Source organism: Jaculus jaculus, chromosome 2, assembly GCF_020740685.1.
Source record: "Jaculus jaculus isolate mJacJac1 chromosome 2, mJacJac1.mat.Y.cur, whole genome shotgun sequence".
Lineage (NCBI taxonomy): Eukaryota > Metazoa > Chordata > Mammalia > Rodentia > Dipodidae > Jaculus > Jaculus jaculus.
The window spans coordinates 4,706,791-4,733,115 of NC_059103.1; the positions used below are offsets into that span (position 1 = coordinate 4,706,791).

At 45.0% G+C, this 26,325-nt stretch overlaps 1 protein-coding gene across 1 annotated transcript; it reads left to right on the forward strand.

Moving 5' to 3' along the window:
- Positions 1-542: 542 nt before the first annotated feature.
- On the forward strand, positions 543-26,325 carry Kdelr2 (KDEL endoplasmic reticulum protein retention receptor 2). The gene is made up of 5 exons (XM_004666358.3): positions 543-746; positions 15,781-15,881; positions 19,452-19,610; positions 21,586-21,838; positions 25,271-26,325. The coding sequence occupies exons 1-5, from the start codon at positions 656-658 to the stop codon at positions 25,303-25,305; spliced, it is 639 nt and encodes a 212-aa protein (XP_004666415.1). The 5' UTR covers positions 543-655; the 3' UTR covers positions 25,306-26,325.

The window sequence follows — 26,325 nt, forward strand, 5'->3', positions numbered from 1 at the left end:
TAAGGCACTTGTCTGCAAAGTCAAAGAACCCAGGTTCAATTCCCCAGGACCCACATAAACCATATGTATAAGGGGATGCATGTGTCTGGAGTTCTTTTGCAGTGGCTAAAGGCCCTGGCATAATACCCATTTTCTCTCTCTCTCTCTTTCTCTCTCTGATAAATAAATAAAAGGTAATTAAAGTATTAAAAAAAACACTTTAAAACTTCATCAATAACATTCATAGCGATTTTAACAGTACTTAATACCCGCGCAGCGTCCCCAGGAGAGATGGGGAGTCCCCTGATGTATCTCAGTAAGGAAGGACATCAGAATTCTTTCAAGGGAGTGTCATTTGAAAACTCGGAAAGGAAATCGTTGGCACTGAGGCGGAAACCAGAGTGGGAGAGGGAGTGGAGGGGGACTCTGGCTGCTCAGTGGGCACGCCCGAGCGGGGTGCGCGTCCCCTTTAAGGGGCGGGGCCTAGGGGCGGGGCCCAGCCTCGGCCCGCTCTCCCAGGCTGCCCCGCGCGCGACGGCAGTTCGGCCACGTCCCCCAGCCACGTCGCGCCCGCTCTCGCCATCTTCGCCGCTTCCTCTCCCGGCGGCCGTCTCCTCCTGAGCCTCCCGAGCCCCGGGGCCGTCGTGCCGCGTCGCTCCGACCTCTAGCCGCCGCCATGAACATTTTCCGGTTGACCGGGGACTTGTCCCACCTGGCGGCCATCGTCATCCTACTGCTGAAGATCTGGAAGACGCGTTCCTGTGCCGGTGAGCGTCTGAGCAGGGCCTCCCCCATCCGCCTCCACCACCGCCGACCCCGGAGAGGGAAGGGCGCGGGACTGGCTCGTCCACTCGCCGCTCGCCGGCCTGTGCCGGCCTGACACACCCCCCCGGCCTGCAGGGCCGGGGATCGGGGCCCGGGGCGGAACCTGCAGCCCCCCCTGGGGGTGGGCACCGGGTCGGACCGGGATTCTCGCGGCGCCGGGTCCCGCTCGGCTCTTTAGGCCGTCCGCGAACTCCAGCCGTGGGGGGCGCAAGGGACCGCTGGCTGCACCAGCGCGGTCTTCTCCAGTCGGAAAAGTTCAGGATGGGGGTCGGGGGGGGCCCGTGGGCGTAGCCGTGGCCGTGGGCTTTTCTGGGGTGCTTCTCCAGGTGGGGAGCCTTCCACTCAATGGAACCAGCCGCAGGAGGATGGGCAGGACCGCGTCCGGCTTAGCCCAACGTGGCAACCAGGCCACGCGGGAGAGAGATGCGGCGGCCCAGGGAAGGGGGCATTCTGTCCCCAGCCTGTAGGATGTTGGGCCTGTTACTTAAGAGTTGAATGAGCTTCACCGAAGCCGTGGTGGGGTGGGGGGATGCGGGAGGTAGGTGTCTCAGAGAGGTTTCGTGCAGCTTGGAGAAAGGGAGCCGGCTTGTCAAACTCTGGAGTGCCTCCATCTAATAACTGGTTCTCTTAAAACGGCGGCGTTGGGTACCATTGAGGTCTCATGTGGTCTTCTCGGGAAGCTCCTTCCTCCACGTCACCAGTGAGTTGGCCCAGCCCCTCCCCACACAGACTGCATGCAAGGGAAGCAGCGAAATGAACCTTACCTACACAATAGTGGTGAAGTTCTTCATCTCATTAAAAGCTTAAGGATTTTGTGAATCTTGAAATTATTTCTTAAAATGTAAAGCCTCCGTTAAACAAAATTAATGATATGGTCCCCAGTGAAAAACAACTTTTGATGAACTCAATTTTTTCAGAGGCAGCAGAAGATGACTGTCTTAAAGGACCTGAGTGACAGAAACGCCTATTTGGTTTATTTAAGTTATAAACAACAAGACTCCACATCTAAAGTATCACCTCGTCTTTGATTCTGCACTCTGCAGCCTCATCTGTCTCCCTGGAACGTAGCTGAGATCCAGGAAGCAAACAAAACCATTTAGACCTTTGAGCAATCAGAATGGATGTTACAAAGTCCATGTACTGAAGCCCGTGTGTGTGAGTTGGAGGTGATCTCAGAGGCTCTCTTGCATGATTTCAGTGACATCAAATTAATTGCAGCAATTGTGATAACTGGAGTTTCAACACTTGCCATGGATTCAAGTGTCAGGCTTTATATGGCTTCCCCAGTCAGTCCTCGGTAACCTTGCGGACCAGGACTATGGGCCCCTTTCTGAAAAGGAGGGAACTGAGGATTGGGGAGATGAACAGAATTGTAATACATCCACTATGGAAACACAAACAGTGATTCTCAATGAAGGATTCAAATAAATATTTGTCTGCTTTGGCAAAGTAGTTTCAGTTTATACATCTGATGCCAATTGTTTTGGGACTTTAAATTTTTTTATTATTTTTTAAAAATATTTATTAGCCGGGCGTGGTGGCGCACGCCTTTAATCCCAGCACTCGGGAGGCAGAGGTAGGAGGATCGCCGAGAGTTCAAGGCCATCCTGAGACTACATAGTGAATTCCAGGTCAGCCTGAGCCAGAGTGAGACCCTACCTCAAAAAAACAAAACAAAAAAAAAATATTTATTTATTTGTCAGGGAAAGGGAAGGGCAGATAGAGAGAATGGGGGCTCCAGGGCCTCCAACCACTGTGAACGAACCCAGACACATGTGCTACTTTGTGCATCTGTCATATGTGGGTACTGGGGAATTGAACCTGTGTCTTTAGGTTTCACAGCCAAGCGCCTTAACTGCTAAGCCATCTCTCCAGCCTGGGCTTTAAATTTTTATTTATTTTATATTTTGATTGTTTCACTCCACCATCCCTTAGGTAGGGTCTTGCTCTAGGCCAGGCTGACCTGGAGTTCACTATATGGTCTCAGGGTTGCTTTGAACTTACAACGATCCTCCTACCTCTGCCTCCCAAGTGCTGGGATTAAAGGCATGTGCCATCACACCCTGCTTCAGGAGTTACTTTTTTTTTCCCCCCATACTTCTTTTTTTCAAATTTTAAAATTTTTATTAACATTTTCCATGCTTATAAAACAAATCCCGTGGTAATTCCCTCCCCCACACACTTTCCCCTTTGAAATTCCATTCTCCATCATATTACCTCCCCATCTCAATCATTGTACTTACATATATACAATATCAACCTATTAAGTACCCTTCTCCCTTCTCAATTTTTTTTATTAACAACTTCAATTATAAAAAATATCCTATGGTCTCATGGAAAATGTTAATAAAAATTGAGAAAAAAAATCATGAAAGAGAAAAATGAAAAAATATATATCCCATGGTAATACCCTCCTTCCCCCCACTTTCCCCTTTGAAATTCCATTTTTTCATCGTATCCCCTCCCTGTCTCAACCAGTCTCTTATTTTGATGTCATGATCTTTTCCTCCTGTTGTGATGGTCTGGTGTATGTAGTGTCAGGCACTATGAGGTCATGGATATCCAGGCCATTTTGTGTCTGGGGGGAGCATGTTGTAAGGAGTCCTACCCTTCCTTTGGCTCTTACATTCTTTCCGCCACCTCTTCCGCAATGGACCCTGAGCCTTGGAAGTTGTGATAGAGATATTTCAGTGCTGAGCACTCCTGTCACTTCTTCCCAGCACCATGATGCTTCTGAGTCATCCCAAGGTCACTGCCATCTGAAAAGAGATTTTCTACCAAAAGTGAGAATAGCTTTAATATGTGGGTATGAATTAAGAGAAGTGCTTACTAGGCAGTTTGATAAGCATAGTATACACATTTAGCCAGACAGCAGCAGATTTTACACACCTAGGGCTCATGACTAGCCCTCTTAAGTTTTCAGTATCAGGGATGTATTCCCTCCCATGGAGCAGGCCTCCAGTCCAATTAGAGGGCAGTTGGTTTCCCCTGTGACAGACCTGCCACTATTTCACCCATTGGCTCATTTGGCCTGGCTGGCCAATTATAAGGCTTGCAGTGTCCACTGTTGAGTATCTTCACTGGTGATTTCTCTTTCTCCCATTGAACTGCATGCAGAATGGCTTCTTCCAGCTTTCTGTCAGCTGGTCTACATGGAGGAGGTGATCAGCTCAGTTCTAGCAGGATTTCTCAGTGGCCTTGCAGCCCAAGTATGTGGAATCTTCAGCAATAAGGTCTTGCCATCTATTCCTGGTGGGAAACCAAGGGCCTCAGCAATGACCTATAATGTTTTGGGGGCATCAAGGACCTCCCTGGTCAACAAGGAGTTTTTTTTTAAATTTAATTTTTATTTATTTATTTATGTGAGAGAGAGAGAGAATGGGTGTGCCAGGGCCTCCAGATGCATGCACCACTTTGTGCACCTAGCTTACATGGGTCCTGTGGAATCAAACTGTGGTCCTTTGGCTTTCTAGGCAGCACCTTAACCACTAAGCCATTTCTCCAGCCTGGGTGTTACTTTTTAAAAATATTTTTGTTTGTTTGTTTAGGAGAGAAGCAGAGAGAGAATGGGTGGGTCAAGGTCTCCAGCCGCTGCAAATGAACTCCAAACGCATGCACCACTTTGCATTTGGCTTATGTGGGTCCTTAGGCTTTGCTGGCAAGTGCCTTAACTGCTAAGCCATTTCCCAAGCCCTAGGTGTTACTTTTAATCTCTAGCTTTATTTCAAAATCCTTGTGTCTCTTTATTGTCTCTGTTCCCCAAAATCCCTTCTTCTGCCAAGTAGTTAACTATTTCAGTGTGTTCTATCCAAAGTAAGATGTTTGGGAAAATTCAGTGGTACTCTTCTCAAAAGAGAATTTTTTTAAAAATTTTATTTTTATTTATTTGAGTCAGAGAGAGAGAAGGAGAGGGAGAAAGAGAGTGAGTATACATGTGCCAGGACGTCTAGCCACTGCAAACGAACCCCAGATGCATGTGCTATCATGTGCATCTGGCTTATGTGGGACCTGGAGAATTGAACCTGTGTTCTTAGGCTTCTCAGACAAGCACCTTAACCTCTAAGCCATCTCTCCAGCCCATCGAAAGAGAATTTTTAAAGCTGAGTGTGGTGGCACATGCCTTTACTTCCAGCACTTGGGAGGCTGAGATAGGATTGCCAAGAGTTCAAGGTTAGCCTGGGATAGAGTGATACCCTGCCTCAAACAAAAAAACAACTAAAACAAAACAAACAAATGGAAAAAAAAAAAAAGAGAGAATTTTATTTTGAGCCAGGGTCTTATGTAGCCCAGACTGGCTCACTATGTTCCTATGAACAAGGTTTACGTTAAATTCCTGATCCTCATGCCTCCAGTGCCCAAGTACATAAATAGAATTTTAAAAAAATTATTTATTTGAGGGGAAAAAAGAGAATAAGAATGGATGTGCCAGGGTCTCTGCTGTTGCATCCACCATTTTGTGCATCTGATTTTATGTGGGTACTGGGGACTCAAACTAAGGTTGTCAGCCTTTGTAAGTAAGCACCTTTAACCCTAGAGCTATCTCTTCAGACAAGAAATATAATTTTAAAAAATATTTTTTTATTTAATTATTTGAGAGAAAGAGAATGGGTATGCCAGGTCCTCCAGCCACTGCAAACTCCACATGCATGCGCCCCCTTATGTAGGCTCTGGAGAATTGAACTGGGGTTCTTTGGCTCCTCAGGCAAATGCCTTAACAGCTAAGCCATCTCTCCAGTCGCAGAAATAAAATTTTTCAGGGAACTTCGAGTAACAAGGAGAGGGCTGGCTGTTTTAAGATTTAGAGCATTAAGGAAAATAAAATGTGTTTCAGCTAAGTTGACAAGAAAGGAAAGTAAACGGGTGAATTAAATTAGTATGTGGAGCCAGGCATGGTTATGCACACCTGCAATCCCAGCACTTGGGAGGTACAGGCAGAAGAATTAGGGGTTGAAGGTGATCCTGGCCATAGCAAATTCCAGGCCAGCCTGGGCTACATGAGAACTTGCTTCAAAACAAGATTGTATGTAGTTCCCAAGTATTCTTTGAGCTTTATTAACCTGTCCTCAGGCTCAGAATGATTTTCTGGCTAGTGTATTAATTTTCCTGGCCATGTATGTGGGGGTGGGGGTAATTCCAAGGTAGGGTCTTACTCTTTCACTGTATCCCAGGCTGACCTGGAATTCACCATATAGTCTCAGGGTGGCCTTGAACTCACAGCAATCCTCCCACCTTTACTGGGATTAAAGGTGTGTACCACCACACCCAGCTTTTCAGAATCAAAGTCATTAAGATCCTTTATTCAGAATTAAATAACTAAATCTAAGTAGCTGCTTTGTTTTTCCAAACCAAATTGTAAAAGTTGCTCAGAGACTTTTGGAAGAGACTAAACTGACTTAATAGAGTTTCTCAGATAGCTGGAATATAAGGCTGTATCTCTCCCTTGGCAATACTACAGAGCCCCATTTCTGAATTTCAGCACATGTAAATCTCCCTGCCAGCCTCAGACCTGCTCCCCAAGAGCAGCACAGATTAGGAGGCTCACCATGGAACCAGAGATCTATTTGCCCACTTTCTAGTTCTAGAACAGCTACTCTTAAGGGCCTGTTATAGGTTCCCCCAGCTTTTTCCCCCTGAGATAGGGTCTTGCTGTATGCTGGCTTCCACTTTGAACTCCTGCTTCAGAGACTAGAGAAATAGCTTAGTGGTTATAGGTGCTTGCTTGCAAAGCCTGCCAGCCTAGGTTCAATTCCCAAGGGCTAGATGCACAGAGTAGCACATGCAACTGGAGTTCATTTGCAACATCGAGAGGCTCAGGTGTGCCAATACTCTTTCCCCCTCCTTCTTTGTCTCTGTTCTTGCAAATTTTTTTTTTTTTTTTTTAAAAAGGTGGGCTGGAGAGATAGCTTAGCGGTTAAGGCACATGCCTGTGAAGCCTAAGGACCCAGGTTCGATTCTCCAGGTCCCACATAAGCCAGATGCACATGGTGGTGCCTGCATCTGGAGTTCATTTGCAGTGGCTGGAAGCTCTGGCATGCCCATTCTCACTTTATCTTGTTCTGTCTCTGATAAATAAGAAATAAATAAATCTTTAAAATTAAAAAAAGGGGGGGGGTGGAGAGATTGTTTAGTGGTTAAGATGCTTGCCTGTGAAGCATAAGGACTCATGTTTGACTCTCCAGTTCCCACGTGAGCCAGAGCACAAAGTGAGACACAAGGTCGCACATGCACACAAGTGGGTATGTGCTTCTGGAGTTCAATTGCAGTGGCTGAGGCCCTGGCATGTCAATTCTCTCTCACATTCTTGCTCTCTCACATAAAAACAAAAACAGTCTGTTGGACTTGCCTCAAAAAAAAAAAAAGAGGAGGTTGGAGATGTGATGTACACCTTTAATCCCAGCACTTGGGAGGCAAAGGCAGGAGGATTACCATGAGTTCAAGGCCATCTGAGACCATATAGTAAATTCCAGGTCAGCCTGGGCTAGAGCAAGATCCTGCCTCAGAAACCAAAAGGGGGTCGGGCCTGGAAAGTTAGGTGTGGTGGTTCACACCTTTAATTATAGTACTCTGAAGGCTGAGATAGGAGGGTTGCTGTGAGTTCCAGGCCAGCCGGAGACTGCAGAGTAAGTTCCAGATCCATTCAAAAAATGCGGGGTGTGGCGGAGGGTGGCTGGAGAGATGGATCAGTGGTTAAAGGCGCTTGGCTGGCAAAGCCTAACGTCCTGGGTTTAATATACATCAGTACCCATGTAAAGCCAGATGTACAAAGTGCCACATATGTCTGGAGTTTGTCTGCAGTAGCAAGAGGCCTGGGCGTGCCCATCCTCTCTCTGCTTCTAAAATAAAAAAGTAAATGAAATGCTGCTTCATCTTTGCGAGTGCTGGGATTGCAAGTGTGCACTGTCTTGTTGAGCTTCTAAAGACCTGTTGTAAAGTGTGGGCACTAAATTGGTCTTGTTGGAATCTGCTTTCTCTTGTGGCTGCAGCTGTCACTGTGACTACAGAAGGGTTCCATAATAAGTGTGTCTTCCATTCCTGAACTGCTGTGGCATCTTGGTTTGTAATATGCTGATAATCTCACTGTCCTAAATTCTAACCTATATTTTGGGAGAGACTGCAGTATTTTGTACTTACTTATTTATGTACATATGCATTGAGACTTAAACCCAGGGCCTTGTGCGTATATCTCCAGTACAAACTATTGTCTTTATGGGTTTTTGTTTGTTTTTGAAAAAGGGTTTCACTGTACTACTGTAGCCCAGGCTGACCAGGAACTCACTCTGTAGCCCAACCTGGCCTTTAACTCATGGCAGTCCTACCTCAGTCTTCCACGTGCTGGGATTAAAGGCATGCACTGCCACACTTAGCCAAACTTTTTTTTTTGCGGGGGGGGGGGGTGCGGTTTTCAAGGTAGCGTCTCATTCTAGGCCAAGCTGACCTGGAATTTACTAGGTAGTCTCAGGGTGGCCACAAACTCTTAGCGTTCCTCCTACCTCTGCCTCCTGAGGGCTGAGATTAAAGGTGTGCGCCACCATGCTTGGACCAAACTGTAGTTTTTATTTTATTTATTTACTTATTTATTTTTGTTTTTTCAAGGTAGCCCATGCTGACCTGGAATTCACTCTGTATTCTCAGGGTGGCCTCTAACTCATGACAGTTCTCCTACCTCTGCCTCCAGTGCTGGGATTAAAGGCGTGCACCACCACACCTGGCTTTATTTTTTTTTTTAACTGTTTGTTTGTTTGTTTTTATTTTTTGAAACAGAGACTCACTCTAGCTCATGCTGATCTGGAATTCTCTGTGTAGTCTCAGGTGGCCTCTAACTCACACTCATGGTGATCCTCCTATCTCTGCCTCCTAAGTGCTGGGATTAAAGGCCTGCGCCATCACGCCCGGCTTAAACTGTGGTTTATAAATTTTTTAAATCACTTTATTTATCTATCTATTTATTTATTTATTTGTTAGATAAAGAGGGAGAGAAGGAGAGAGAGAATGGGCACGTCAGGGCCTCTCGCCACTGCAAACAAACTGCAGATGCATGTACCACTTTGTGCACCTGGCTAACGTGGGACCTGGAGAATTGAACCTGGGTCCTTAGGCTTCACAGGCAAGTGCCTTAACCACTAAGCCATCTCTCCAGCCCTAAACTGTGTTTTTTAAATGGAAGGGTTTCTGATCTAAATGTTCTTACAGGCTAGTAATAATGTTCTATGTATTGAGTTTAAATGACTAATAGGTCATTTAAAGGTCCATGACCTCCAGCCTTCCTTCTTCAGTCTCTCTCCTTTCCTCCTAGCTCTATGCTATTTGTAAATTTTTATTTTCTTTTTAAAAAAATATTTTATTTATTCATTTATATGAAAGAGAGAGAGGCAGATAGAGAGAGAATGGGCGTGCCAGGGCCTCTAGCCACTGCAAATGAACTCCAGATGCATATGCCCCCATGTGCATCTGTCTTACGTGGGTCCTGGGGAATGAACTGGGGTCCTTAAGCTTCACAGGCAAATGCCTTAACCACTAAGCCATTTCACCAGCCCATTTGTAAATTTTTCAACTAATCAAATCAAAGAAGACAGAAACTGTCCTTGCATTTCATACAATTGATTAGCATGTATGTGTATATTATGAAATGTTTTTATTTGTAAGCAGAGATAGAAAGAGGAAATATAATTGGGCACTCTGGGGCCTCCAGCCACTGCAGACAACTCTAGACACATGTATAACTTTGTGCATCTGGCTATATGTGGATACTTGTGAATTGAACCTGGGTCTAGCAGGCTTTACAAGCAAGCACTTTAACCACTGAGCCATCTCTCCAGCCCCAGTCTGTGTTTTTGAAACAAATAGAAAATACTGTGTGGGTGGGGGGGTTCAAGTTGACACTAAGTACTTGAGGTTTTTGTCGTCCAGTCCCACCTCCCTTTGGAGCAGTTACCTCTGTGATGCTAGTTTCCTGAGCTGTCATTGCTCTCGAGTTTATTGACACCCTTTGTATGTCCCACACTAAGACATTTCAGAGCAACAGCTGACAACAACGTTTCTGCCCCGAAAGCTGCAGTAAGGACTGGGGAAATAGCAGTTAAAGGTGCTTGCTTGCAAAGCCTGCTAGTCTGGGTTCAAATCCCCAGCTACCCATGTAAAGCCAGATGGACATGCATTTGCAGAGGCAAGAGACCCTGGCACATGTACACACACACAAATAAATAAATGTTTTGAGGCCAACAGTCTGCTTTTTTTTTCTTTTTAATGTGAGAGAAGGAGAATTGGCAAGCCAGGGCCTCCAGCCACTGCAAATGAACTCTAGATGTGTGTGTCACCTTGTGCACACATGTGACCTTGCGTACTTGGGTTGCTGTGCATTTGGCTTACATGGAATCTGGAGAGTCTAGCATGCGTCCTTAGGCTTCATAGGCAAGTGTCTTAACAGCTGAGCCAGGTTTGATCTTTAGAACTGCGAAAAAGAAAGAATGCTGGAATTCACTTGATGGCAGCACAGGTATGAAAGGTAAAAATGTGGGTGTCAGTTTATTTTGGATAACAAATTCTGTAGGTATCAAATGCTCCCCCCAAAATGCTCCCAACAGTGCCTCCTTTGAGTTTCCTACAAGGAGTATAAAGACTGCTGAAGAAAAGAGTGACACTAGCCGGGCGTGGGAGTGCATGCCTTTACTCCCAGCACTAGGAAGGCAGAGGTTGCCAGTGAGGTCAAGGTCACTCTGAGACTAGTGAATTATTCCAGGTCGGCCTCGACTAGAGTGAAACCCTACCTCAAAAAACAAAAACAAAAAAATGAAGAAAACAGTGGCACTGTTGATGAACACACAGGATGACCTGGATGCAGTCATATTGTGGCCATGATAGGACCAGGCAGGTTGACGAGGAAGAAGGATGCCCATCCCTCCAAATTAACTTAAATAACTCAGAGTACAGTCCAGACAGTAGATTGAGAAAAACAGTCTAGTGTACATGATAGACTGTTAGTAGCCATAATAAACTAAGTCAAAACAACCTGATAGAAACATGGGCAGAGTTGATACTTGACAGAGTGACAACAAAGGATGCATCAGGCATGGAAAAATGTGTGGCCTCACTAGGAGCTGGGGACCTGGGTATGAAAGTGACATTGCGTACCATTATCTTCCCACTGGGTAGGAAAAAGTGAAAGGTTTACAATTCTCTAACATACATACACAAGAGTGTGAAAAAATGGCATATTGCCTTTTACTGTCCATGAATTTGTAAATTAGCACAGCCTTTCTAGGAGAAATTGGCACTATTAAAATACAAAATGGTGGGCTGGGATGTGATTCATCTGGCAGAGTTCTTGCCTACCATGCATGAAGCCCTAGGTTCCTGGATGTGGTGGTAAATGCCTTAGCACTCAGGAGGTGGAAGCAGGAGGATCAGAAGTTCAAAGTCATTCTTGATTGGGTAGGGAGTTAAGGCCAGCCTGGGTTACATGAGACCCTGTCTCTAAAATGTTCATGGCTTTTGTCCTCACAAAGGGAATCTGAACTATAGAAACTGTTAGGTGTTAACAAATATATTAGTATAAAATATACCTAAATAAGGGCTGGCGGGGGGACAGCCTAGAAGTTAAGGGCACTTACTACCAAAGCCTGCCATCCCAGTTTCAATTTCCCAGTGCTCACAGAAAGCCAAATGCACAAAGTGGCACATGCATCTGGAGTTTGCAGGGGCTGGAGGCCCTGGTGTGCCCATGCTTGCTTGTACTCACTTTCTTGTTCTTGCTGTCACTCTCTGCTTGAAAATAAATAAAAATTTTTTAAAATATACCTTAAAATAGATATGGTGGCACACACCGTTAATCCCAGCACTTGGGAGGCAGAGGTAGGATTGCCATGAGTTCGAGGGCACCCTGAGACTACATAGTGAATTCCAGGTCAACTGAGCTAGAGAGAGACCCTACCTCAAAAAAAAAATTTAAAAAATTAAAAATATATATACCATAAGATGGGTGTGGTGGCACATGCCTTTAATCCCAGCACTTGGGAGGCAGAGACAGGATGATCTCTGTGAGTTCGAGGCTACCCTGAGACTACATAGTGAATTCTAGGTCAGCCTGGACTAAAGTGAGACCCTACCTTGAAAAAAAAAGTTGAGAGATGGCTTAGCGGTTAAGGTGTGTGCCTGCAAAGCCAAAGGATCCTGGTTTGACTCTCCAGGACTCATGCATCTGGAGTTTGCTTGCAATGGCTGGAGGCCTTGGCGTGGCCATTCTCTCCCTCTCCCTCTCCCTCCCTCCCTCCTTCCCCCCCTCCCCCTCTCCCTCTCCCTCCCTCCCTCCCTCCTTCTCTTTCTTAAATAAAGAATATATATATTTGAAACAGCAAGTTGTAAAGTACAAGGATGGCCCCACTTTAAGGTGGGGCAAATATATAAGTGATACACAAATAGAAAAGGAAATTTTTTTGGTATTTTTAAGGTAGGGTCTTACTCTAGCCCAGGGTGATCTTGAACTCACAATTCACAGCAATCCTCCTACCTCTGCCTCCCAAGTGCTGGGATTAAAGGCATGAGCCACTATGCCCAGTTAATTTTTTGAAAAATTTTGAGGCAAGGTGTTGCTCTAGCCCAGGCTGACTTTGGAATTGACTATGTGTTCACAGGGTAGCCTGTGACTCAGTGATCCTCCTACTTCTGACTCCCTAGTGTTAGGATTAAAGGCATGTGTCATCACATGCTGCAGAAAAGGGAATTTTAAAACCATGGAAAGTCATACTTAAAATAGAGATGGGAAGGCTTGGAAGGCTCTTGAAAAGGCCTTTATTTTGGTTATTCTAGCCCATTTGAAAAAAAATTAAGAATAATTGGCATGATTTCTTTGAAAATACAAAAAAAGACAGCACAGTATATAATAAATAAATAATAAATAAATAAATAAATAAATATCTTGCAGCGTCCACAAATGGAGGGTATAGTATAAAGCACTTCTCTCTCTGCAGCATTCCCATGAAGTTACTATGATCTGTGCCCATCTGACAGACATGGAAAATGGGGTTATGGTGTTAACGTGACTGGCCTAACCTATGCCTTAAGTGACCAACATTGATCCTATACCCTGTGGCTGCAGTCACCCTGAGAAACCCTTGCATATGCTAGGCAAATCCTCCACCAGCCTTGGAATTTTTGAGACAGGATATGCTGCCATGTGACAGTGAACACAGATCCTCTGCTTCAGCCTTCTGCCTGCAGGGAGTGTGGGGTTTAGCTTTTGCCACCATGCCTGGCTCTGAAGCGGTGGATTCCAGGGGAAAGTCATGGCTTTTAACAGAATACCCAGGGGTTGGAGAGGTGGCTCAGCAAGCTGGATGCACAGAGTGGTGCATACATCTGAGTTCATTTGCAATGGCTAGATGCCCTGGCATGCCCATTCTCACTCTCTCTCAAGTAAATTTTTTTTTTCTTTTAAAAAGAGACTGTCCAGCCGGGTGTGGTGGCTCACACCTGCTTGCAACTTTGCTTTTTTTTAAAAATATTTTATTTATTTATTTGACAGAGAAAGAGGGAGAGAGAGAGAATGGGCATGCCAGGGCCTCCAGCCACTGTAAACAAAGTCCAGATGTTTGCGCCACCTTGTGCATCTGGCTTACATGGGTCCTGGGGAATTGAACCTGGGTCCTTTGGCTTTGTAGGCAAACACCTTAACCGCTAAGTTATTTTCCCAGCCCCCAATTTTTTTTTTTTTAAATTAGAGAATATGGGCACCAGAGCTTCCTCTACACTTGCAAATGAATTCCAGATGCATGTATCTGGCTTTACATGGGTGCATGGGAATTGAGCCCAGATCAGCATGCTTCGCAACCAAGTGCTTTTAACTGCTGAGCCACATCTCCAGCTCCAGAAATGTAACTTTGAACCTGTAGTATCATTTATAGTTAATAGCTGCTGGACGTATAGAAGTGGGCTTTGGGCTGTATCCAGTAAGTTTTTATTTAAGTGCTGGAAAGAGTGGGGCATGGTGGCACATGACTTTAATCAGCCCTCAGAAGGCCAAGGTAGAAGGATCACTGTGAGTTTGAGGCCAGCCTGAGCTGAGACTACATAGTGAGTTCCAGCTCAGGCTAGGCTAGAGCAAGACCGTACTTCGAAAAGCCAAACAAGGAAGGAAAAATAAACTGGAAAGAGGGGCTCAGCAGCTAAAGGACTCTTGCCTCTAAAAAAAGGGAGGGGGCTGGAGGGATTGCTCAGTGGTTAAGGCGTTTGTCTGCAAAGCCAAAGGACCCAGGTTCTATTCCCTAGGATCCACCTTAGCCAGATGCACAAGAGGTCTCACACATCTGGAGTTCTTTTGCAGTGGCTGGAGACCCTGGCGTGCCCATTCTCTCTCTCTCCCTCTTTCTCTGTCAAATAAATAAAACATGACCAAAAAAAAATAGGCGGGCATACTTGTGCATCCCTTTAATCCCAGCACTCAGGAGGCAGAGGTAGGAAGATTGCTACCTCTGAGACTACATAGTGAATTCCAGGTCAGCCTGAGCTAGGGTGAAACCCTTCCTTGAAAAACCAAAAAAAGAGACTGGATATAAGCAACAGACAGACTAGATATTTGTTGAAGCAATGAAAAATTTCCACTTCATTTTCTATATGGTTCTTTTTGGTATTTTATTTAAAATTTTATTTACTTATAAGCAGTGACAGAACACACCAAGGCCCATTGCCACTGCAGACAAACTCCAGATGATGCATGTGCCACTTTATGCATCTGGTATTATGTGGGTACTAGAGAACTGAACCTCGACTGGCTGGCTATGCAAGCAGTCCGAGAGTTGCTTTTGAAAACTGGTTGTGAGCTCCTGTTCTTTCTTTCTTTCTTTCTTTCTTTCTTTCTTTTTTTTTTTTTGTTTATTTGTTTTAGGTTTTTCAAGGTAGGGTCTCACTCTAGCCCAGGTTGACCCGGAATTCACTATGTAGTCTCAGGGTGGCCTTGAACTCATGGTAATCCTCCTACCTCTGCCTCCTGAGTGCTGGGATTAAAGAGTTCTTGTTCTTGTTGCCGTAGCACCCAGAGGCACTTAGAGTCTGTGAATGCCAGGCAAATGCTTTATTACTGAACTATACTTCTAGTTTAGGAAGATTATTTTTTCCCCCCAAGGTAGGGTCTCACTCTCGCTCAAGCTGACGTAGAATTCAGTATGGAGTCTCAGGGTGGCCTTGAATTTACAGTAATCCTCCTACCTCTACTAGGATTAAAGGTGTGCACCACCATGCCTGTCTCTGTTTAGGAAGATTTTTATACAAATATGTTGTCTGATAACTCTAAAAAATTCAGTTTTTACAAGTTGAATATATCCAAGAATGTTACTGTCAGCACTGTAGCCATCCTGGGAGGTGATGTCATTATCCCAGGGACAAAAGACTATTGCTCAGATCATGGGAGTCACCAAAACCAGCATTCCTTAATTGATTCCTCATCCCCTAGTGGATTCCATGTTTAAAAGATTGGCCAACATAGAGATAATAGACTACTTGATTTTTGTTGTTTTTGTAGTGCTGAGGTTTGAACCCAAGACCTTATACATACTAAGCATGCACTTGATTACTGAGCCACACTGCTAACCTATGGAGATGCCGTGGTAAAATGTGAGGACCTGCAGGTAAAGACAAACTGCAACCATAAATAACAGCACAATTATTGAAAGAAAATTATTCCTATCCATGGGATCTATTTGAGGTGGTTAGTCCTTGAAGGGTGCACACGTTGGCATCCTGGAGGTCATATAATGCAGTCACTTCCTAGAGCTGTCCTTCCAGTGGGACAAGAGCTGTAGCCTCCCAAAGGAGCGTGCTGGTAGTGTGCAGACCGACCGGAGCTGCCTCGCTTACTCACGGCTGCCCCCGACCCAGGCCCTGGATCCCGAGCCCACTGCCTTTCCTGCACTGTGCTCCAGGACATAAAGTTCTCCAGGCTTTGTTTTGTCATGTTTTGTTTTTAACACTTTCCTTTTGTTTCTTTAGGCATTTCTGGGAAAAGTCAGCTTCTGTTTGCACTGGTCTTCACAACTCGTTACCTGGATCTTTTTACTTCATTTATTTCATTATATAATACGTCTATGAAGGTATGGTATGGAATCCAATCAAATTTATATCGTGATATTCAGACCTGTGGAAACTGTTACTTTATGTCAGTTGTGTGTTTTTATTAAAAGCTTCCAAGAATATTATCTAGATGTGCTGTTCTTGTTTGTTTGTGGTTTTCGAGGTAGGGAATCCCTCAAGCCCAGGCTAATTTAGAATTCACTATGTAGTCTCAGGGTGGCCTTGAACTCATGGCAATCCTCCTATCTCTGCCTGGGATTAAAGGTGTGCACCACCACACCTGGCTTAGATATGCAGTTTTTGACTTTAAACTCTTAGATCAGGGCTAGAGAAATGGCTTAGCAGTTAAGGCGCATGCCTGTGAAGCCTAAGGATCCTGGTTCATTTCTCCATGTCCCACATAAGCCAGATGCATATGGTGGCACATATGTCTGGAGTTCGTTTGCAGTGGCTAGAGGCCTTGGCGTGCCCATTCTCACTCACTCACTCCCTCTCTGTCTCTAATAAATAAATAAGTTTAAAAAATTAACAAAAAAAACCCCACTTAGGCTGGAAGCTGAGGGGATGACTTCATGGATAAAGTGCTTACCACTCACATCAAGACCTGAGTTCAGATTCCCAGCAACCATGTGAAGTTGAGCACAGTGGCAAATGGCTGTCATCCCGGTGTTTGGGAGGCAGTGGCAGAAGGGAACCTAGGGCTTGCTGGCTAGGTAGTCTAATTGAATTGGTGAGCTTCAGGTTCAGTTGAGATCCTGTCTCAAAAAATAATGTGGGGACTGGAGAGATGGCTTGGTGCTTAAGGCATTTGCCTGCAAAGCCAAAAGACCCCAGTTCGATTCCCCAGAACCTACTTAAGCCTGCTGCACAAGGAGGAGCGTGTGTCTGGAGTTTGTTTGCAGTGTCTGGAGGCCCTGGCATACCCGTTCTCTCCCCCCCCCTTCTCTACCTCTTTCTCAAGTAAATAAATATAAATTTTAAAAATAATAGTAATATGGGGACTGGAGAGATGGTTCAGTGGTTAAAATGCTTGCCTGAATAGCTTAAGGACCCAGGTTAATTTCCCAGTATCCATATAAGTCAGATGCACAAGGTGGCACATGCCTCTGGAGTTCATTTGTAGTGGCTGGAGAGCCTGGAGTTCTCTATCTGCTTCTTCCTCTCTAATAAGTAAATAAAATAAATATTAAAAAATAATAATAATAAGGGAGCCAAGCATGGGGCACACCTTTAATCATAGCACTTGGGGAAACAGAGGTAGAATCATATGAGCTTGAGGCCAGCCTGGGACTACAAAGTGAGTTCCAAGTCAGCCTGAGCTAGAGTGAGAGCCTACCTTGAACACCTCCCTCCCCCCCCACAAAAAAAATAAAGTGGGGCTGGAGAGATGGCTCAGTGCTTGCTTACAAAGCCTGACAGCCTGAGTTCAGTTCCCTGGTACCAACATAAAACCAGATGCAGAAAGTGGCAGATGCACCTGGAGTTCATTGCAGTGGCAAGAGGCCTTGCTGTGCCCATTCTTCCTCCCTCCCTTACTAATAACTAAAAATAAATATTTTAAAAAATAATGTGAAGAGTTACTGAGGAAGATACCAGACATTGCCTCTGGCCTCCAAATGTATTATGTGCACACAAGCACACATACCATACACATGTCCACATGCCCCCCTCCAAGCCAAGCATGGTGGCACACACCTTTAATCCCAGCACTCAGGAGGCAGAAGCAGGACGACTGCCATGAGTTCAAGTCCACCTGAGACTACATAGTGAATTCCAGGTCAGCCTGGGCTAGAGTGAGACCCTACCTCAAAAAACCAAAAAGAAAAAATTTTAGCCGGCCTTGTATGTATAACTGGGAATAGTTCTCATTAGTGTACTTCTGTCTCAAAGCAGTATCCATTTAATTAAAGAATTTGAACTTGGAGATTTTTAAACTGAGATGGTCAACCTTCTGATACTGTGATAGTAGCCCTCTAAGAAAGAGGGGTGTCTGTTCTGCTTTGAAGCAGTGGGAGTTCCAGGCGTAGAGAAAGGCAGTAGGCTAGTACCCAGTGAGGGACTGGAGCCAGGCTGCTGGTTGTGCTCTCCCCCTGGCTGGGAGGGCTCGGTGTGGAGCCTGCTGCTTGCTTGCTTCCGCTGCATCACTGTGTCTTGAACCCCTGCTGTTTGTGTGCTGTCATTACTTTGGTCATGTTGAAATAACATCTATACCACAATTTACTTAATAATGTTACAATCATTATTTTTAAACCTTTTAAGTTTTCATAGCATTGATAAATGTCCATGACACCTATGGCGTCCTCATGTTTCTCCTAGTTCACATTAAAGCAGGTGTTTGACTGTTAAATACAAAATGCTTCCATATTACCTAACATCCGTATGCCAGTGGTGGAGCTGGACTAAGTCATTGAGCTCGTGCTGTGGACACCTGCAGTGCTCACGCTGAGCACCTGGCAGAACCGCAAAAGTCTTTCCCGATCAGATTCAAAGTATATTTCTTGGCCTGTTTCTTACAAAGTTAAACGTATACTTAACATTTGCTCTAGATACAAATCTAAGAGAAATGAAAAGCTGTATTCATGCAAAAGGCTGTGTCACATGCTCAAAGCAGCTTTATCCACCGTCCCCCATTCTGGAAACAGGCTACCTGTTCTTTAGTGAGGAGGGAATGAACAGATAGTGGTGCACCTATGTGGTAGACGGCCACTCAGCAGAAACAGGACAGGCGCTAATATGTGCAGTGAGCTCGGCTGTCTCGAGCATTGTGCCGACTGAAGAAGCCAGCTGCAGAAAGCGCCATGCTGTGCGGCTTCATTCCTGGGGCGTTCGAGCCAAGGCAAAGGCAAAGCTGGGAGCAACACATCAGTGAAGGCCACGGCTGAGGTCAGGAGGGAGCGTGACTACAGAGAGAGAGTGGTAGAATCTGGGGTGACAGTGGATACATGTCAGAACTGTGCACACATCCCAAAGAGAATTTCATTGTATTGAAGTATTATTTATTTACTTGAGACAGAGAGAAAGAGAGAGGCAGGCAGGCAGGCAGAGAGGGTAAGTGTGGGTGCACTCTGACCCCCTGCCACTGTAAATGAACTCCAGATAAATGTGCCACTTTGCATCTGGCTTTATGTGGGTACTGGGGAATTGGACCCAGGCTACTAGGCTTTGTAAACAAGTACCTTTAACCCATTGAGGCATCTCTTCTGTCCTGAAATTTTTTTTTTTTTTTTTGAGGCAAGCCTCCCCCTTTCTTCCCCCTTGTTTTTTAGTGATGAGAGAGAGAATTGGTGTGACAGGCCCTCCAGCCACTGTAATTGAACTCAACATATGTGCTACCTTGTGTGGATGTGAATCATGTGCACTTACGTCACCTTGTGTGTCTGGCTTATGTGGGATCTGTAGTCAAACATGGGTCCTTACTCAGACAAGTTCCTTAACTGCTAAGCCATCTCTCCAGCACTCTTTCTTTTCTCTTCTCTTCTCTCCTTTTCTTTTCTAATGAGGAAACTATGCATGTGTGACACAGTAAGCATACAGAGCTGGGGAACAACTGCAGTGTATTGATAAAACCTGGTGTTTTCTCATGTTTATAGCTCATCTACATCGCCTGCTCCTATGCCACAGTGTACCTGATCTACATGAAATTTAAGGCCACCTACGATGGAAATCATGATACCTTCCGAGTGGAGTTCCTGGTTGTTCCTGTGGGAGGCCTCTCATTTCTAGTCAACCATGACTTCTCTCCTCTTGAGGTTAGTTCACAGGCTGTTCGGTGGTCATGTTTGGCTTCCTGGGTAAAAAGACATATTGGTAGATAATGGATGGTTGTAGTGGATTTTTATTTTCTTCACAGTTTGACAAACTTCTGGTGTGTAACATACACTTTTATGTAAATAAATTATTAGGCATTAACATCCAAGTATTTGTGTATCTGATGATAACAGATTGCTTGATGCTCCTTGAGAATATAAATTCCCAACTAAGCTGGGTATGGTGCTTCAATGCTATAATCCCAGCACTAGGGAGGGAGTAGGATCAGGAATTTTCCGAGTCATCTTTGGCTACAGATGAATTCAGGCCATTTCTGGCTACATGAAACCTTGTCTACATAATTCAAAAGACAAAGCTAGAGCCGGATGTGGTGGTGCACGCCTTTAATCCCAGCACTTGGGAGGCAGAGGTAGGAGGACCACTGTGAGTTCAAGGCCACCCTGAGACTCCATAGTGAATTCCGGGTCATCCTAAGCTAGAGTGAGACCTTACCTGGGGTGGGGGACAGACTGGGGCTGGGGAGATGGCTCAGCAGTTAAAGGCACTTAAAGCTGGATACAAAGTGCCACGTGCATCTGATACTGGTTTGCAGCAGCAGGGGTCCCTGGCATGTGCATGCACACACACATGCATGCAAATAAAATTTTTTAAATTGGGTCTGGGGAGGGCCCTCAGCAGGTTAGGGTACTTGCCATGTGAACATGAGAGCCTGAGTTTAATCCCCTGCACCTATGTAAAAAGCCATGTATGGCCACACATGCCTGTAACCCATCACATGGGTCAAAGACAGAAAAACCCTGGGGCTCATTTATCAGTCAATCTAACCAAAAAATGGCAGCTATCAAGTCAGAGCGACAGTTGCAAGGAAACCATGTGGAAGACCCAATAGAGGAAGAAACTGATGTTCTCCTCTGGCCTTTGCTCACATGTGTGTGTGCTGTGCATTCATCTCTGTATGCACATGCATATACACTATATGTAAATACAGCTCACCACATACCACACACATACAAGCCCAAAACACAAAAACCTCCTCCAATGTGAGCAGAGGCCTGCCTGCCATGGACCTAAGGAGCACAGTCTTCCTAGGTTTGCTTCTTCCCCACGTACAGCATCACACATTCTTCTCTTAAGCGGGACTGTTGCATCCCTCACCCTTGGGAACAGTAGGTCCAGCGCCTCTGGCTCTGAAATGACCTGCTCCTAAGTGCCTTCCTTTTCCAGTGAAGAGCTACTTTGCCTCGGGAGCTTATGAAGTCAGGACAGTGCTGGAGTGCCTGGACAACTGACAGGCCCTTCTGTTGTTAACCTAGATAAAGTACCAAGCGGGACAGGGTTTGCACAGTGCCACCTCTGATTTCTGGCCCCTTTGATGTAGCCACAGCAGAAAGTCAAAAGAGTAAGAACACAGATGCTCCTTGACTGAAGATGGATGTGGCATTGTAAGCCCACTGTGGGAAATAGCATGGTTAAAAAAAACAACACTGCTCACCTACCCAACATCATAGTCAACAACACGGCAAGCTGTAGGATGTTGTTCCCAGTGCAGTACGGCTGACTGCTGCCCCACTCAGCCATGGGGATCTCACTAGCTCAGGAGACAAGAACCTCAAGGGTGGTTTCTGCTGCATGGGCATTGCACTCACACCTTCAGAAAGTTGAAGAATTGAAGGTCTCAGATCATCTGTAGTGAAAGACACATGGTGTGGAACAGAGGTCAGGTGGTGGGGAGTCAGCATGGTCATCTGGCAGAAGGCAGAGTGGACTTGGGGCTCTGGGTTTGGAGTAGGACAAGCTTATATAGGAGGAGCATCCTGTAGGTAGATGCAGAGAAGACTGCACGGGGCAGAAGTTAGGCTGAGGAGTGGAAAATAAAGTGTCCCTGTATCTTAAGTGTCTCTTAACATCCCCCATAAGAGAAGGTCTTCATGATGCAGCTGACTGCTTCTCTTCCAGATTCTGTGGACCTTCTCCATCTACCTTGAGTCAGTGGCCATCCTTCCCCAGCTGTTTATGATCAGCAAGACTGGCGAGGCCGAGACCATCACTACCCACTACCTGTTTTTCCTGGGGCTCTACCGGGCTTTGTATCTGGTCAACTGGATCTGGCGCTTCTACTTTGAGGGTTTCTTCGACCTCATCGCCGTGGTGGCTGGGGCGGTGCAGACTATTCTCTACTGCGACTTCTTCTACTTGTACATCACAAAAGGTAGGCCAGGTCCAGCCTGCAAGGTTCCTCGTCGTCATAGTGTTCAGTGGAGCTTGCTTGCCTGACAACACTGCTGATAGGCATTGTCTCACAGGGCAGAACTGGCTTCAGAAAAAACTTGTTGTTTTGGCCATTGTTAGGTAAGCACTGTGTCATTGAACTATACAGCTCCAGTCCCTGGGGGCAGGGGAATTTAATGGTTGTCAAAATTGTAACTCAGGATTTTCTGTCTTAAAAGAACTTTTTTCCTTGTGCTGTAGCTTCATTATTTTTATAATATAGTATGTTTTCATTGTAAAAAAAAAAAAAAAATTCATTAGGAGAGCCGGCCGTTGCTGTTGCGTGCCTTTAATCCCAGCACTTGGGAGGCAGAGGTAGGAGGATCACTGTGAGTTCGAGGCCACCCTGAGACTACATAGTGAATTCCAGGTCAGCCTGGACTAGAGTGAATCCCTACCTTAAAAAAAAAAAAAAAAAAAAATCATTAGGGCTGGAAATGTAGCTCACTTGCTAGACAGGATGCCCTGGGCTTGATTCCCAGCACTGTGTAAAATACATTGGTGGCACATTACTGTAATCCTAGCACTGGGAACATAAAGGCAGAGAGATCAAGACTTTAAGGTCATCTTCAACTATATAAGGCATTTGTGGCTAGCCTGGGAGAAATAAGACCCAGACTCGAAAGGGGGGGGTGGGGAGCTGGAGAGATGGCTTTAGTGGTTAAGGCACTTGCCTGCAAACCCTAGGACCCATGTTCAACTCTCCAGATCCCACATAAGTCAGATGCACAAAGGTGAGGCAAGCACAAGGTTGCACGTGCCCACTAGGTGACACAAGTGTCTGGAGTTGGATTGCTGTGACTGAGGTCCTGGCACGCCAGTTCTCTCTTGCTCTCTCCAAAATTAAAAAAAAAAAAAGAAAAAGCCATTCAGCCAGAACTAATCATTTTAGACAATTATCTTCTGCAGTCTTACCACTTATAATCCCCGTATGTGTGTGTGTGTATGTGAGAGAGAGTGGGGGGGGATACTTCCAGCTCTCTACAGTCATGTACCTACAAGATTTAAGCCACATGCAATTCTGTAAGCTGCTTCCCCCTCCCTTTTGTTTTCGTGTTAATCTGTACAAACTTATTTTGTAATTTAGAATTTTTTTTTTTAATTTATTTGAGAGTGATAGAGAGAAAGAGGCAGAGAGAGAGAAAGAGAATGGGCACACCATGGCCTCCAGCCACTGCAAATGAACTCCAGGTGCACGCACCCCCTTGTGCATCTGTCTTATGTGGGTCCCAGGGAATCAAGCCTTGAACTAGGGTCCTTAGGCTTCACAGGCAGGCGCTTAACTACTAAGCCATCTCTCCGGCCCCCATAAAATTTTTTATTAGGTTTTTTTGTCCTGTCATTCACTTACCCAGCCTGTTTGTGGGTGTTCATGTTTACCAATTTGCTGTAAGGAAAACCCAGTGGTTAAATTTGTACAAGGATAGAACATGTAGACTTCGCTAATATCTTAGTGAAAGCTATCTCTGTATATTATTTATATAGACAGATATATACAAATTTATGCACACAGCCATGAGGGATTTCATCTGACCACAGATAAAGATTTGAATCTGCTAACAGTGATAATCCAAAATGGTGAACCTGCTCTCTACAAGGACATACATATGTTAGCATTTTTTGGTGGGGGAAGGAGGGGTTTCAAGGTAGGGTCTCACTCTAGCCCAGCTTGACCTGGAATTCACTAGGTAGTCTCAGGGTGGCCTTGAACTCACAGCAATCCTCCTACCTCTGCCTTCCAAATGCTGGAATTAAAAGCATGTGCCACCACGCCTGGCTTTGTTTTGTTTTCTTTTCTTTTTTTAAAATTATTTATTTATTTATTTGAGAGTGACAGACACAAAGACAGATAGAGGGAGAGAGAGAGAATGGGTGCACCAGGGCTTCTAGCCTCTGCAAACGAACTCCAGACGCATGCGCCCCCTTGTGCATCTGGCTAACGTGGGACCTGGGGAACCGAGCCTCAAACCGGGGTCCTTAGGCTTCACAGGCAAGTGCTTAACTGCTAAGCCATCTCTCCAGCCCATTGTTTTCTTTTTTTAAAAAATATTTTATTTATTTGTTTGACAGAGAAAGAGGGAGAGAAAGAGAATGAGAATGGGCGCACCAGGGCTTCCAGCCACTGCAAACGAATTCCAGACGCTTGTGCCCCCTTGTGCATCTGGCTAACCTGGGTCCTGGGGTATTGAACTTGGGTCCTCTGGCTTTGCAGGCAAACACCTTAATTGATAATCCATCCCTCTTTCCCTGTTTGCTTTTTCTTTTTAAATTGTTTGGGCTGGAGTGATGGCTTAGCTGTTAAGGTGCTTGCCTATAAAGCCTAAGGACCCACATTGGACTCTCCAGGTCCTTCGTAACCCAGATGCACAGTGACACAAGCTTGCAACGTCACACATGTGCATAAGGAAGGCATGCATCTGGAGTTTGATTGCAGTGGCAGGAGGCCCTGGTGCACCAATTCATATTCTCTCTGTCAGGCCAGAAAGCTTTGCAAGCAAGTCCTTTTAGCAGCCAAGCCATCTCCCCAGCCTGTTTTTGTTTTTGTTTCCTTGAGATACAGTCTTGCAGTGTAACTCAAGTTGCAGTCACACTTGCAGTCCCGCTATCTCATCCTCCCAAGTGCTGAGATTATATCCATCAACCACACTGGCTTGGGTCTTTGTTTTTGGTTTTTTATTTTCCATTTACAAGAGAGATTGTCACTGCAATCAGACTTGTGTATCTGGCTTATGTGGGTTCTTAGGTTTTGCAGGCAAGTGTCTTAACCACTAAGCCATCTCTCCAGCCCCCAGTAAAATATTTTTAAAGAATAAAATAAAATTTGAGCCAGGTGTGGTGGCGTATCTCTTTAATGCCAGCACTCGGGAGGCAGAGGTAGGAGGATTGCTGTGAGTTCGAGGCCACCCTGAGACTAATAGTGAATTCCTGGTCAGCCTGAGCTAGAGTGAGACCCTACCTCGAAAAAAGTAAAATAAAATTTTAAATTTCAAGGCCCTGCCATAGGCATTTTTTATGTGTGTTGGTTAGGGGAACAAAGAACAGCTGTGACTGGTGTGGGGTCATATGAGGATCAATATGGGCTGCGTAGTGAGACCCTGTAACTAGTGAGGTGGCATATACCTCTGGTGCCAGCGTCCATGAGGTTGATGAGTAGATCAGCCGGGGCTGCGTAGCAAGACCCTGTTTCCAAAAAAAGGCACAGGTGTGAATTTGGTTGTACTTCAAGTTGACTTTGTATTTGTTTTTAATTGCTATGGTGTATTTTCTTATACTTGAGTAGCTAGAATCGTGTATGACAGATAGGAACAGGAAGAGGGAAGCTGAAAGCTTGTCAGCATGCTAACCCATGTTTCTGCTCTCTTTGAACTTGCAGTTCTCAAGGGAAAGAAGCTCAGTTTGCCCGCGTAAGTGCCAAAGACCATCAGTGTCTGTCCTTCAGGTGCTCGGACAGAATCCTGACCACAGCACAGGCAGGAGACGCTTGATGCGGAAAAGCAGAAACTGCTCTGCTGCAGACAGTCACAGTGGCTCTGTGAGAGCAGAGGGAAAGAACCAGAAGGTTTCTGTTCAATGCATCTTGCCTTATCTTTTTTTATTACAATGTACAAAGATTTTTTTACACAAAGAAACTTAATGCTGTATTAATAAATTCAGCGTGTAGGTAATTGGAATAGTTCCAAAAGTGATGGTTTTGTGCAGAATATGTGCAAACTTTTATTTTAAAAAAAATTGTTGAGATTGTTGATTCTTTGTGTCTACAATCGAATTGTACTCCCTGATAGTTGAGATTATATAGTCAACCATTTATCAAATTTGCATTCTACCATATTTATTTTTTGCCAAAAGATGGGTTGTATGTGTTTGAAATCAAACAGAAAAATAATTGGTTTGAGACACTATACTCAGTTTGGTGTTTCTGTTCTGAATTTATTCCTACCTGCCATGGAAACCCTTCCTTGGACGCCAGAACACTACAGTAGACTTGCAAGTCTTCCAGTTTTCATTACCAAAATTTTAAGGGTCTCAATGTAGGTGGGATGTCAGCTAAGGTCACCAAAGGTGCCTGTTCTCATCCCCTGCTAGGAAGTGTCTGTTTGAGACTGTCCTGAAGGTGCTGACGATTTCCCGGGCGGGATTTGGGGCCATGTGAGTGCAATGGGGAGGGGGCTAAAACATCACTCTGGTACAGGACTCTGCTCCTTTGTGGAATGGAACACAAATATCATTTTGCAAATCAAAAAGATCACTATAACCATGTCTGTGCTCAGATTTCAGTTGTTTTTCATACCACTTCTGGGAGATAAAATGATTTACGGTATTTTTAATTGGCAGCACCAATTATTATTCCCTCCCCTCTTTTTTTTTAACTGAGCTCTTGCATGATTTACCTTGTGTTACCTTCCTAAATAAACATTTTATTAAACAGGA